This window comes from Penicillium bovifimosum (genome assembly GCF_028826915.1).
Source record: "Penicillium bovifimosum strain IBT 22155 chromosome Unknown utg000003l_segment0_segment0, whole genome shotgun sequence".
Classification (NCBI taxonomy): Eukaryota; Fungi; Ascomycota; class Eurotiomycetes; order Eurotiales; family Aspergillaceae; genus Penicillium; species Penicillium bovifimosum.
The window spans coordinates 1,556,223-1,570,172 of record NW_026622712.1 but is presented as its reverse complement, the minus strand read 5'-3'; the positions used below and the strand labels follow the sequence as shown (position 1 = coordinate 1,570,172).

The 13,950-nt window shown below is 50.3% G+C and overlaps 6 protein-coding genes across 6 annotated transcripts; 3 read left to right on the top strand and 3 right to left on the bottom strand.

Annotated features, from left to right (window-relative positions):
• Positions 1–618: 618 nt before the first annotated feature.
• Positions 619–4,234, bottom strand: N7515_003649 (peroxidase/cytochrome P450 family protein; the record flags this gene model as incomplete). The annotated part of the gene is made up of 7 exons (XM_056664393.1): positions 619–945; positions 1,031–1,157; positions 1,212–3,390; positions 3,461–3,653; positions 3,705–3,753; positions 3,830–3,927; positions 3,980–4,234. 7 exons carry the CDS (start codon positions 4,232–4,234, stop codon positions 619–621), a joined length of 3,228 nt encoding a protein of 1,075 aa, XP_056523450.1.
• A 1,726-nt stretch (positions 4,235–5,960) lies between these two features.
• N7515_003648 (trans-2-enoyl-CoA reductase (NADPH) TSC13) lies at positions 5,961–7,088 on the top strand (the record flags this gene model as incomplete). Its single annotated transcript, XM_056664392.1, has 3 exons — positions 5,961–6,000; positions 6,084–6,299; positions 6,406–7,088. The coding sequence occupies 3 exons, from the start codon at positions 5,961–5,963 to the stop codon at positions 7,086–7,088; spliced, it is 939 nt and encodes a 312-aa protein (XP_056523449.1).
• A 467-nt stretch (positions 7,089–7,555) lies between these two features.
• On the bottom strand, positions 7,556–8,644 carry N7515_003647 (putative alpha-1,6-mannosyltransferase subunit; the record flags this gene model as incomplete). Its single annotated transcript, XM_056664391.1, has 3 exons — positions 7,556–7,786; positions 7,841–8,274; positions 8,344–8,644. The coding sequence occupies 3 exons, from the start codon at positions 8,642–8,644 to the stop codon at positions 7,556–7,558; spliced, it is 966 nt and encodes a 321-aa protein (XP_056523448.1).
• A 1,345-nt stretch (positions 8,645–9,989) lies between these two features.
• On the bottom strand, positions 9,990–10,640 carry N7515_003646 (mitochondrial 54S ribosomal protein bL28m; the record flags this gene model as incomplete). The annotated part of the gene is made up of 1 exon (XM_056664390.1): positions 9,990–10,640. One exon carries the CDS (start codon positions 10,638–10,640, stop codon positions 9,990–9,992), a length of 651 nt encoding a protein of 216 aa, XP_056523447.1.
• A 310-nt stretch (positions 10,641–10,950) lies between these two features.
• rvb1 (RuvB family ATP-dependent DNA helicase pontin) lies at positions 10,951–12,515 on the top strand (the record flags this gene model as incomplete). The annotated part of the gene is made up of 4 exons (XM_056664389.1): positions 10,951–11,094; positions 11,166–11,385; positions 11,441–11,988; positions 12,051–12,515. 4 exons carry the CDS (start codon positions 10,951–10,953, stop codon positions 12,513–12,515), a joined length of 1,377 nt encoding a protein of 458 aa, XP_056523446.1.
• Positions 12,516–13,032: 517 nt separating this feature from the next.
• Positions 13,033–13,873, top strand: N7515_003644 (v-SNARE protein VTI1; the record flags this gene model as incomplete). Its single annotated transcript, XM_056664388.1, has 3 exons — positions 13,033–13,212; positions 13,315–13,721; positions 13,786–13,873. 3 exons carry the CDS (start codon positions 13,033–13,035, stop codon positions 13,871–13,873), a joined length of 675 nt encoding a protein of 224 aa, XP_056523445.1.
• Positions 13,874–13,950: the final 77 nt, after the last annotated feature.

Sequence of the window (13,950 nt, the reverse complement as noted above, 5' to 3'; positions counted from 1 at the left end):
GAAAGCTCAGGGCCGAGCTGAAAGATGAGATATCGGTGGTTGGTCAAAGCAGTAGTGGACAACGAGTGCAGGTCGTTATCCGTAAAGTTTTGACACCGGTATGAGGGAGGGAGTGAGGGAGTTTCAGGAAAAGATGAGAGAAGGTGTTGGGTCGATAGAAGTGAAGGGAAGAAGGAAGAGCAACGCAACGAGAAGATTCGTGAATGGAGCTGGGTCTTGCCGGCAGATGGAAAGGGCGGAGTGGCTCGCTGGTTTTCCCCCCCACCGGGCCTCAGGCATCGAACGGTGAGTCGTTACTTCCCAGGATATTTTCGGACACAAATGATGCAATCGTTAAGTTCACTTTTACTTGACTGAAATGTTGACTACAATGAGCTTCATATATTGGCTTCCGTCTCTCTCAAAAGGTGTGTTATCTCATATCGTCAGTTGTTTTCCGTTTATTAGCGCTCAGCGAAATAGACCCGAACTGATGAGACAGTAGAGGGAAGTCATGCACCCTATGTATACATCCATAATACTAGGTCATGACCGACCTAGGTAGAGACCTCTTTTAGAAATACTTCAAAGAAGAATAAAGAAGCCTTAAATGCCTGGCAGTTCCACCATGGGCAAGTTTTACCCCCTCCTAGCAGGCAGGTCCCCGTCCCACTGGACTTTCATAGTCATGGGGAACGGGGAGAAGCTCTTGTGCTCAGCGTCCATATACATGGCGATTCCTCCCAAGCCATCAAGCCTCTTCAGATGACCTTGTGGTCCGGGAGCACGGCGAATATTATCGAGTCGCCCGAGCACTTTGAGCATGGTGGAGAGTGCAGTCGGACACATTTTCAAGCCCAAGCATTGATGAGTACCAAAGCCAAAGTGAGTGTACAAACTCATATCACGATCAAGACGGACCTTATCCGGGTCGGGGAATGCAATGGGGTCGCGGCCGGCAACAACCTATGTTTCGCACGATTCATTAGTATCCAACGGCAGATAAAGGGAGAGTACCCTCAAACAGAGCGCTAGAGAGCATAGTACATACAAGGTTGCAAAGGATTTCCTGGCCAGCCTTCAGAGTGATCTTCTCGCCATTGTCATCAATCACTGTAGGCTTAGTGGCAAAGCGAGGCAATGCCACGGAGCATCGAAGTCTCGCTCCTTCCATGAAGCTGCATACAGTCAGTATTCCCATCAGAGTACAAGCAGATGGTTGAAGAACTTACTATCGCACAAGAAGCTCGTCAGCCTCAGGGGTGTCCTCCCGGGATAAACGTTGGATCTCAGCCAGATGCTCCGCGGCTTCTTCTGAGAGGTAGTAATCAAGACATTGGGAGAAGAGCTGGCCTTGATTGGCAACCATTGCACCAGCCGTGGGGAGGAGATGCGACCACACAATGTCCTTAACCGGCAACTGGCTGTCAAGCAAGCGTTGGATCATGTGGACGCCATACTCACTCAAGATATCGTGACGGTGTAGGCGATTGACCAAGTGGGAAATAAATCCAGTTTTAGACACCAGCTCGACGTTTGCTAGCGTCAGCTCACCCAGCTGTTGTGCAGCACTGCGAGCAGTCTGACAAAGCTGGAAAGACTTGGACACATCCACGTCGTAGAAAATGCAAGCGAAGATTACAGCCATGATCTGGTACAACTCCTGTTCGCTGAATACGCCTCTCGGATTGGACTCTGTCTTGAGAGACAAGGAGAAAACGTTGGCACAGAAATGGACCTGAGCGAGAACGGAAACGTCACGGACGATATCAACCTGATTGACACCGGCGACTTTATAAGAGTTTCTCTCAAGGAGTTTCAAAGTGATATCCTCGTAGAAGGCTTTCACTTCGGACTCCCATTTATCACGGTGCAAGGCAGCCCCAAGCATTTTTCGAGAACTTGCGTTGGCAGGGAGATCGCCCGACAAGGCGAAGTCTCGGCCGTAGGGACGACCGCTATTCTCCATCAAGAATTGGATCTTCTCGCCCCAGACTACCTTGAATCCTGGTTGGTCATTCAAGATTTTCGTGCAGGCAGAGTGTGAATTGATGAAGAGAGTCGGAGCTTTGAGGAAAGGTCGGTCAAAGCTGTAGGTTTTAGTTCGACCGAGGCTAGTCAATATCTTTTTGTTCTCCTCAGGCACCACCATCGGGAAGTGAGCGTAAACGGAGTCACCACGGAAGTGATTGGGGAAGGCCTTCAGGACTAGCTTGTAGAATACCTGGCCACCGTCAATAGAGGTGTCAGCGCTGATCTCATTGAACGCCCAATTTGTGAGATGCTTCGGTGTGAAGTCAACAGTGTAAAATCGATCACCACGGACCAAAGCGACTGCGTCCGATAGAATAGCTCTAGAGGTCGTGAAGTTAGTGCATAGACCGCTACCCGGGGTCATCGGCTGTTTAGCCTCTTCGACAACGAGCCCGGGGTACAACTCCACGAGGTCAGGATGGTCATAGAGATGCTTTAGCTGGTTTGCGATGTACGGGTCTGGATTGATCTCTTCGAACGTTGTGTAAGAAGCCAGGCCGAAGTATTGACGGAACTCGTTCAGGGTGGCCAGATTCCAAGAGCGTGCCTGCTTGATGCCAAGAACCTCGATTCCTCTGAAGACCTCCGGCACATTCAGAGCACCGAACGCTCCAGCAGGATCCTCAACACCCTCTTGGAAGATCTTTACCAGATCATCATCGTTGAACTTCCCATCTGGCTGGCGCTGCAATTTCGCGAAAGGACGTTCCTGGGGATCAGCCGGCAGCTTTGATTCCCACTGTCGGAGACCCTGCGTGAATTGTTGCAGGCTAATCTGCTTTGGATCGTGACAATTGAACAGCTCGTCATACAGCTCCTCTGACCATTTTGCGTCTCGTGCCGAGACACAAGAGTGCCAGCGATAAACAAGATTGAACTCAGCGGATACTTGGTTTCCAGTGGCCTGGGCAGGTGCCTCTCCAAGCAAGCCATCTTTAATGTCTGCACGGGGATCCAAGCTCCATATGCTGTCAGTTCGGTTGACATTGAGAATGGTCCGGACATAATCTTTCAGGATGATGTTCACATAAAGACCACAAGTGACCAGTCGTGCAGTCTGGAAAAGGTCGTTATCCCAGGTCGCATAAGCTTGGGCATTTGATTCATCCGGCTTAGTAAAACGTCCACCTTCATTGATGGCTGCCAGTTGAGCGGCAACGGAGTTGTGGAAACGGTTGAACATTACCAGAAGGACCCCAACGCCTGGGGGGAATCCCAGGACCCGCTTGGCGGAAAAGCAATCGGGCTTCAGCATTCCAGCCTTGAACGTTCTGACAGTATCTTGCTCCTTTTGATTGTTACCATAAAGCGGAGACAAGTCCAAATACGAGGAGGTCAATGATCTTGTTTGATCCCGAGGATCCGTCTGAAACAGGTCTGGTAACAATTAGTCCCAATAACTCCAAATCTCTTCCGTGGCTAAGAGCTCGACAAACGGGCGACGTACCGTGAATGATGATAGAGGCAAGATAGAATAGCACGCTGGAAATCTTGTTCGGGTGTTCCTTGAAACCCTGCCGGGCCAAGAGACTATCGAAGAGAGCCTCCGGCTCCGGAAGACTCGCAGGCTGCATGGTCTTTGGTCGAACAGACCGTGCGTACGGAGTGCTAGCAGCTCCAATTTGAGGCCAGAAATAATTCTAGGGCTGTTCATCAGAGACGCTCCACGTCACAAGGGGACAAATTTTTACATTTCCAGACCCATCAGCGCTCCGATATGCCGCCTCGCGTCCAAGATAACTGTATCAAGTTAGTAACTGAATAGTCTCTGTGCATACCACCGCCTGGCATCAGCCTGAACGGTGCATAAACTCACGAGACAGGAGGGTGCTCCAGATCACCCCACAATTGAGTCAGGAAAGTATTCGTCAGCTCCTTGCCGTTTCGAGACGTCGAAGGAAGGCCAGCAGCAAGCTGTTTAGTCTTAGAAAGTGCATATGTCTAATCTCCTGCAGGAAGAACGAACCTGAATCATTCGTTCCATAGTATACTCTCTGTCGTCCACAGCCTCGCCAGTCACGGCAGTTTTAGCCAGCTCGGTCAACGTTTTGGCATCTTGCAAGTCAAAGTGAAGCAGATCTTTGGCTAGGCCCGTCATGGTTGGCTGTTGCACATAGGTGCCATCGCCAGTCTGAGTGGGCAACGGACGTAAGGCTGCGGTCACCACTTGCTCCATCTGAGCAATCTTGTTGCTGTTGGAGCTGGACTCTTTCTCGGCCATGGTGAATTGGGATGATACAAGCGAAGAGTAGGGAGTCGATTCGAGTGCAAACTGTGATTGGCGTGTTAGTTTTGATGTCGTCATGGCCGGAATGGTTTTAAGGTTGCGGCTCGAGAATCTGAGCCATTGGGGAAAGTGCTCCACTGGACGCAATGGCCAATGCATACAAACCTAGTAAAATCCCACTGGGCCAAATTGGAAAAGGCGGCTACAGAGATTGGTACTCACTCGTATATCTATCACACTCCAGGGTGTAGTGGCAGGCAATGAGAATGGTTCACGAACAGTAACTTCCCTCCCTGGGCAAAATCGTAAAGGTGTGTGTATATAGGGAAGCAGCAACAGAGTACGTGATAAGTAGGGAAAGAACCTTGGGAGATAGATCGTCGTGTGATCAATTCGGCGGAAATGGGATAAGACGGTCATTATAAGCCATGAGAGAAATCACGGAGTAATCCGAGAGCCATCAGCCGAGCAAATACGGCTGAATTGACCCTATCACCTTCAACTGTTATCCCAAAAGTCCAGCCGCGTTTTGGTGGCCATACTTAGCGCATTTGGACGGGGAAGACGAATGCCCCACTAGCTGCGAGCAACTAGCCATCTTTAGTTCGCGCGTGCTGTCACCTACATCGAAGGTTTTATTCATGCCATTGGCCTATTACCATGGCACAGCTCGTGGCGGATGACTCGGAATCCGAAAGTCTAGCATAATTGGCAGCCATGCGCTTCATTAACCCATGCAATGGCATGTTTCATCTTCCGCACAAAGAAAAGACGTCTACAGTGACGGGGTGATTGGGGCGATGATAGCGGCTAAACCCACGAGAGATCTGCGGTGTGCCCGGGCTTCGGCGTAAATACTAATGCAATAGCCAAGCCAGGGCACAAATCAGAAAAAGAAATTCACAGATGTCAGCCAAATGAGCGTCTAGGGTTTAGCACCGTTGAGAGATCGTTCGGGCGGACCGTCGAAAGATGGGGCTGAGACCTGGGCGGGGCGATATCACTCGCTTCTGATTTGACCTTGCGATATTACGGGGGTTTCTTCTTCTTCCTCGTCAATTCAGCTGCGTGTGCGGAGTACTCAGCACAGCCTGACTTCCAGCTTTGTTTGCCCCGCTAAAGTACATCCATGCAATGTGTCTAGGCACGTTAGTCTGCCTTTAGCTTCGGGGGCCTAGGTCGTTGCTTCAGCTGACAACGCCGGGTCCAGATGATGGAGATGACTCTGAAGGATATAGATCCTTTGTCATCGCAGTGAATGCTAGCGAGCTGGCCTATGGAGAATCCGTATAGTACAGTCTTGCACAAACTGTACCGTTGGCAGACAGACCAGACCAATGTCCAGGGTCAAGTAAGTTTAGACAGGGAGTCATCCGGAACAGCAGCCCTGGACGCATAGCCACGCGCTATATCGCCAAGATGTAACGACGGTGTGAATTCCATTGGGAATCTGGCCAGTATGTCCTTGCACCGAATAAGCCGCCGAGGAAACCCTGCACATCGGAGGAAGTTGATGTTGTAAACTGCCCAGCTGCGATGAGATGTTGGCCTCAGGTGTTCACACGTGACATCAACCGAGGCTCAACTGATAGTTATTGTTGGGAATGCAGAATTCTTAGCCAATTGCATCTCAACGGGTTCTTCAAGTGGCCTCAGATTAAAATCATAATAAATAAGCATTATAAAGCATTATACTTGCTTGAAAAAGGGCGTTCTAATAATGGCGACTAAAACCATCTCACTCGTCGTTCAGCCACGGGGTACGTATACGAAGCTCCTGTTCCAAAGCTCTTAGCCAGACCACAGAGATTATAATCAAGCAGCCTTGCTAATTGGAACACAGGCAAGCCCATTCGAAATCTCCCCAAGGAACTCGAGATCTCCTCCAATGCCTCTAGCGAAGAACTGCACAACGTGCTCTCCGCAGCATCCGGCTGCTCCGTCCACCGGATGAGAATCACCAAGGGCAGCGACCACAGCGTGGTCCCGAAGTCAAAGAACACAACCGTCGGCGACATCGGCCTGTTAAACTCGAGCGTGATCTACGTCAAGGATCTTGGTGCGTGTCCTTCCCACTCAACATCACGGACAATCCGAATAGCAAAGCCCGGAAAACCGATCCCCAAAGAAACATTAAACTAACCTATACTTCTTCACCTCCACAGGACCCCAAATCGCCTGGCGCACCGTCTTCATCATTGAATACCTCGGCCCCCTCCTGATTCCCGCCCTCTTCCTCTTCCCCCTCCGACCTCTCCTGTACTTCCGCTTCGACAAGCCCCTCCCCACACCCTCCGACATACAGCTCCTGGTCTGCGGTCTGCTGACCCTGCACTTCCTGAAGCGCGAGTATGAGACCATCTTCGTGCACCGCTTCAGCAGCGCCACCATGCCCGCCCGCAACATCGTCAAGAACAGTGCCCACTACTGGGTGCTGGCCGGGTTTAACATCGCCTACTGGGTCTTCCGTCCGGACTCGGCTGCTGCCAGTGCCAACCCCAACGTGGCTCTTGTGTACGCTGGTCTGGCGCTCTTCGTCTTCGGTGAGATTGCCAACTTGAATGCGCACTACATTCTGCGTAATCTCCGTCGTCCTGGTACCACTGAGCGTGGCATTCCTTCTGGATTTGGGTTCAGTGCTGTCACTTGCCCTAACTACTTCTTTGAGATCCTTGCTTGGTTGGGTATCTTCCTTGTCAGTCAGCTCAACTGGAGCGTACTGCTCTTTGTCTTTGTTGGTGGCTTGCAGATGTGGAGCTGGGCTTGGAAGAAGGAGAAGCGCTACCGCAAGGAGTTTGGTGACAAGTATAAGAAGAAGCGCTCTGTTATCTTCCCTGGACTTGCTTAAGCAGGGGTAGAACAGTCGGTCTTAGTGGCGCATTGATCGTCGTGTATGATATGTCACTGGGCTGAGTGATTGGATGAATGGAGTGAAGAAGAACGAGAAAAAGAAAGGCATTGTGTTGCCGTGTTTGGGGACCTGAAGGAGTCTCAAATGGTCGAGGATTTCCAGTCGTCATGATTAAGACAGTATCCGCTAATAGCTGATAGTTATGAGATGTATTATTTCAGTATTGATTATAGAAAAAAAGAATAATTATCGTTTTCTATTGCAGCCATGCAATGCCAATTGAAAGCCCAAGTACGCCATATGCCGAGGTCTCCATGACCGTACGCAGCGTACACCGAACTAGAACATTATACAGAAAAGAAAAATAGACAGCAAGAAAAATGCCAGCCCCCCATATTGAGATAGTAACACCTCGCTGCAAGCTTGTTCATCCAAAATCCCCCATCCCGAGGTGCAAATCCAACTCAATCACCTTGAACCTTCTTCTCCCACAACTTGTAGTAAGGCTCCACCTCGCGAGCACAGTCACGGCTGTTATCAACATCGCATCCGCGGAACTGGACCACAAAATCACCATCCTCATATGTGCCATCCAAAGAAGCACCTGGTGATCCACTACTGAAGGAAGCCAGGAGACGTTGCGGTACCACAGCCGTTCGAGCAAGGACAGTGGGATGCCACTGCATGATATGATCCTAGCAGAATCTCAGTCAAGAATCATACGGGAATGGGTAGAATGGACCACTTACCAGTCCATGCGTCTCCGCTTTAGCAAAATTATAGTTGCGGTAAAGTGGATCAAACCAAATATCGAGAAAGAAGCGAGCAAAGTCCCCACTCTTCAAGACAAAGCTCCAGGGGTTCAGATCTTCTTTATCTTGCGTGATTATAAGGTCCACATCTTCCTCCGTCTGATGGGAGAATGTCTTGATGATGCTATCAGGCGGCACAATGGGCACATCCCTCATCATCAACTCTTCGAGACGGCCTTTCCCCAGAAGATGCGACTTGAGCGACTTCGTTGGGTCCATTATCAAGGCATGAGGGGCGAGGTAGAAGAAGTAGGCTGCGTGAGGATGTGTGGCCATGGCATGGCGAACGGCTGGCACGACGGCCCAACTTTGTGGCGCATCACCAACGGCTTCGTCGTAGTCTGACACACTTGCGAAGAAGTTCGTGTATCCTGCTCATTCGCGAGGGTTAATTCACAATCTACGGTACATGACTTTGCATACGTGTGGGAAATTCTTACCATGATAATTGGCATAGTGCTCCCGGTTTGCGATGATCTTCTTCAGGTAGGCATCGCTAAACAGCTGGTGATCCAGTAGTGTGACGATCACCACACCAGAAGTACTAGTCGAAGCCGCGGCGGATAGGAAAGGCGATGTGTAGAAGGGCGATGCGTAGAGATGGTGGATAAATAGAATTAAAAAAACCGCGAATGCAAAAACGGCGCCAGATTTCAACTGTTTCCTGCGATATGATGACATTCGTGGACGGGCCAGAGGTAGAGGTTGCGGGCTTCGCCGCGGAGGTAACGCGAACTGCATCAAGGGATTCAAGGCAAGGGTATTGCCCCCTCACGCTGTTCAATGGATCGGAAGATAGGAATGTTGACTAGATCAAACCATAATAGGACAAAAGAGTCAATGGACGATGAGTTGAAGATTGGGAAACTTGAAGATCGACGCGGGTCTGAAGATCAACCGAGATGTGGCGTCCGAATCCGGCCCTGCATTCAACGGTCAGATGATGATGACATAGAGATAGTTACATACACTAATTTAGGGGGTCTCAAGGTGCTAGTATAAAAACAGCTGCCATGTAATACTCCTTGTCTTTTAATTTCGTCCTTGTTTCGTGGTTAATCATTGGAAAAGACGAAACGATGTTCAGGTACCAGTAGGTAGGGCTTGGGGCCAAGACGCTCGCTCATTAGTTGGAAGCTTATCTCTGAAGAGATCGATTTCACATTTCTTGCTCACAACTTCATACCTACATAACTGCCCCAAGAATGCCGTATATTCCAGTCGTGTATCCGTTGTCATCGAGGTCCATATCGACATTCAAGGGTAGAAGAGATGCTTCGGAGAGATCGCAGAATGTAATTGTCATATCTGAATCGAGGAAGTTTCGACTAGAAAGGTCTACCACAAGCACACGTTGATCGTGGATTTACTCGAGCGTGCCATAATGCCATTTCGCGAAACCAAGAGAGTTGGAGCTGTTGAGGTGGTTGGTTTCTAAGTAGGTGCGAGAAGACTTCCATTTGCCGTATAAGCAAGTTGAGTAGCTTTTTTGAGAAACCAAGGCAATCTACCACCACATTGGGGATTGGATGATTGGAAACAACCATAGACATCTTCCGTGTACACGTTGAATGACCCCAATGTTTCAACATCTCAGAGGCGTCTTGACAGCCAAGCTGATCTAGAAAGGGAGACAGATTGCATATTGTTGAGAACAGAAGGAGCGAGCTTTGGATTGGATATACTACAGAATGAAACAAGACATCAGCTATCACTCCGCAGACAGCCTTGGCTACAAAACGGCTCGTTCAAGTGCCCGAACGAAGGATAAAAGGCCGAAGTTCTCGCAAGTATCTTGGGGCTACATGTTGTATGTATTCACCAACACCGCCGGTGGGCCATAGCGGCCATCTAATGTGTAGTCTTGATAAACAGTGAACATAAAGTAAGATTGGAGTATAAGTACAAAGAAGACCCAATATGCAAGTTTGAAAAAAAGGCCTAGCACGCAAGTAAGAAAGAGTCATCACGAAGATGTCAAGATTTGTGGTGCCCTAAGAACCATCCAGGCTCTTCAGGATATTGATACAAGCGCATGTCCATCCACCTCGACACACACGATACCAGAGGAGTCTTTCGAGCTGCTCTATTTGCCATAAGCCAGGGTGGTTCGTCGCTTGATGCGAGGCTTGGTCAAGGCGTCAATGTCCAGCTCTTCGATCTTAGTGCTCGCTTCCGCCTCTTTCATCTGCAGGTACTGGTCGATAGTCGGGGGCTCAGGAACACCATAAGCCTTGCGCTGCTTTGCGAACTTCTCCTTGATCGTCGGTGACTGCATGATCTGGTGTCGAAGGTTCCATCCAAACGGACCGAGCTCCTTGAGACGTGTGGGCCGATCAGATAACAGGTAGTTGTCGAGGCCTTTGGCCTTGTAAATCGATCGCAACGCACGACGAGTGACTTTGATGAACAGTTCCTCGCCTAGAGCTTCGCTCTCGATCTTCTTTCGGCGGACGTTGGGCTTCCAGCTTCGTCGTGTCTTGCCCTTGTTGCGTCCCTTAGAGATCTTGTTGCCGAATTGGATAGAGGCGCCTCCGTATAGACCGCTGTCAGACTGCTTGTACCATTTGGAGGGTCCGTAGGGGTAGACTGGCGCGCTTTCCGGTAGTTTCGGGATCGATTGTGTTGCCGGGGTCGTTGAGAAAGATCGCTTTGGTGTGGCGATGGAGAGGCTGCGGAAGGCCACGGCCAAAGAGAATGGGGCAGTCATTGCCGACCTTGCGTGTAGGCCTGCCATTGTGTTTGAGGGTATCGGATCCTCGCAGAGATTCGAGAGCGCGGACAGTCCAGACAAGCGGAGGAGGGCGTCAATCCGGGAAAGAATTTGGGGCTGCTCACCGCCTTGGGCGCGGCGTTCTCATTTGACGGATCCCTTGCTCGCGAATTTCGGCCAGAAGCATATCTCGCAGAGAACCATCGCGTTACTTTCATTTCCTATCTTTTTCGTTTCTTTCAAGCTTTGGTTTTGGATCTTTTCCCTCTTTAAAACCCATTGAATTACTTTTAATCTATACCTGTGGCTCCATACGGCCACTCTTTCCTCAAATATGGTCCAGATCAGTGAAGTCAAGGGCAACTCGCGCGAGAACAGAACCGCAGCGCATACACACATTCGGGGTCTCGGTCTACGCTCTGATGGAACTCCGGAAACCGCTGCTGATGGATTCGTGGGACAAGCAGCTGCCCGCGAGGTGAGTAGAGAACACCGCTGATTCCATCTGATTCGCAGTGACAATAACTAACGTCTTCAATCTACTGGCAGGCATGTGGTGTTGTGGTGGACTTGATTAAGGCAAAGAAGATGGCCGGACGAGCTGTCCTGCTTGCTGGTGGCCCCGGTACCGGAAAGACTGCTTTGGCTCTTGCTGTATCGCAGGAACTGGGAACTAAGGTTCCTTTCTGTCCGATTGTTGGTAGCGAAATCTACTCTGCAGAGGTCAAGAAGACCGAAGCGTTGATGGAGAACTTCCGGAGAGCTATTGGTGAGCAGTGCAATATAGAAGAGCAGGCATGGAAATTCAGGCTAACTTTCGACAGGCCTCCGTGTTCGCGAAACAAAGGAAGTTTATGAGGGAGAGGTGACAGAGCTTACCCCCGAGGAGGCTGAGAACCCACTAGGCACATATGGGCGCACAATCAGCCATTTGATTATCGGATTGAAGTCCGCCAAGGGCTCCAAGAAGCTGCGCCTGGACCCCAGCATTTTCGAAGCCATCCAGAAGGAGCGGGTCACCGTCGGAGATGTCATTTACATTGAAGCCAACACCGGCTCATGCAAGCGAGTTGGTCGATCCGACGCCTATGCCACCGAATTCGATCTCGAGGCAGAGGAGTATGTGCCTGTTCCCAAGGGCGAGGTCCACAAGAAGAAGGAGATTGTTCAGGATGTGACGCTTCACGACTTGGATATGGCCAACGCCCGGCCCCAGGGTGGGCAAGATGTGATGAGCATGATGGGCCAGCTGATGAAGCCCAAGAAGACGGAAATCACAGACAAGCTGCGCCAGGAGATCAACAAGGTTGTCAACCGATACATCGACCAGGGTGTCGCCGAACTGGTTCCCGGTGTTCTCTTCATCGACGAGGTATGCAATATGCTTTTTCTGTGCATTTCAATCTCCCGTTGCTAACCTCATCCCTTCTGTAGGTTCACATGCTCGACATTGAGTGCTTCACGTATCTGAACCGTGCCCTCGAATCGACCATTTCCCCCATTGTCATCCTCGCATCCAACCGTGGCCACGCCGTTATCCGCGGTACCAATGATATCAGCGCTGCACACGGCATTCCCCCCGATCTTCTTGCCCGTCTTCTTATCATCCCCACCAACCCCTACTCTCCCGATGAGATCAAGACAATCATCCGCTTGCGAGCCAAGATCGAGAATCTCAGTATTTCAGAACCTGCTCTCAACAAGGTCGCCGAGCATGGCAGCAAGGTCAGCTTGCGATATGCCTTGCAGCTATTGACCCCCGCCAGCATTCTCTCGCGCGTTAATGGCCGCCCCGGTGCAATTGAGGAGGCCGATGTTGCCGAGTGCGAGGATCTCTTCATAGATGCCAAGCGCAGCGCACTCATTGTTGGTCAGGACAGCGAAAGCTTCTTGAAGTAATTGAGGGTTTTATGATGTACCAAAGGGGTATGGATATTTATTGAAAAGGCGAATTGTTTTGTGTGTGGGCCTGGTTTTTGAGCTATTGCTATGTATCAATCCTATTTATTCTTGCAGTTCTCAGATCCATTGTAGGTACAAACTCCAAGGTAATACTGCGTATGGAGATGTAGAAGATCGCCTTGGCGCAAATGCAAACCCGGCTTTAAGTCAATCACGTGGGCCTACGGCACCCTCGCGGCCTCGCCCATTCCTGTTCCAACATTTGACACTATCGACTTCTTAGGATATCTCAAGTATTTTCCTCTTAAAGAATTTGCCTAGTACTCTGCCAAAGCCACTCTACATTGTTTACGAAACCGAAGTTGCCTTGGCAAAGGGACCCGCCACTCAGCACTAATAAACAGCGTCACCCGCCCCAGATAAAGGTGGAGTCAAGACTAGCACATCAACCACCGTCGCGGACAGTAGTTATCTTGACTTCCACCTCTCGCATAACACACATCCTACAGTCACCATGTCAAACCCACTAGACACAGATGCGGGCTCGGAGATGTTCGCCAGCTACGAGAACGAGCTGAAGCTCGTGCAAGCCGATCTGAACCAGAAGCTGGACCAGATCGCCGAGGCAAGCGGCGAGCAACGGAAATCAGCAATCAGCAACGCAACACAAGTCCTCGACGAAGCGATAGAGCTGGTAAATCCCCCATGCTCCCTCCTCTTCAACCATCCCTTGCTACAATGGAAAGAAGAACCAACCGACAAGGAAACATTAAACTAACCAATCCCCCTCATCTAGCTCGACCAAATGCGCATGGAGAAGCAAAACATCCCCTCAGCAGCACGGTCAAAAGTCAACATCCGTTTCCGCAACTACTCAACCGACATCGACGAGATCAAGCGCAAACTCAAGTCCCTCTCAGACGACCGACAAGCCCTATTCGGCGACCGGTACACCGACGAACCGCAGGATGAGCACCTCGAACAACGACAGCAGTTGCTGTCTGGTACAGACCGGCTAGAGCGCAGCTCTGCGCGCCTGCAGCAGAGTCAGCGCATGGCGCTGGAGACGGAGGATGTTGCCCGCGGCACGCTCGGCACGCTGTATGAGCAGAGAGAACAGATTACCAATGCTCGCAATAACTTGCAGCAGAGCGAGGGTTATGTCGATACTAGTATCAAGACGTTGAGGGGCATGGCCCGTAGGTACTGACTCCTGTTCTGTTCTTGGATTCTTGAGTGGTTCGCTAACCTCTGTGGTGTTTGGTAGGATGGCTACCAATCGGATGATTACTATTGCTATCATTACGGTCTTGGTTCTTTTGATTTTTGCCGTTATTTACAGCAAGTTCCATTAGCGTTGGAGGTGCGGGCGTTTGTATACTCAGTCTTATGTTCATGTCTTTGCCTTTTTTTGCCGTTTTGTCCTAGAAGC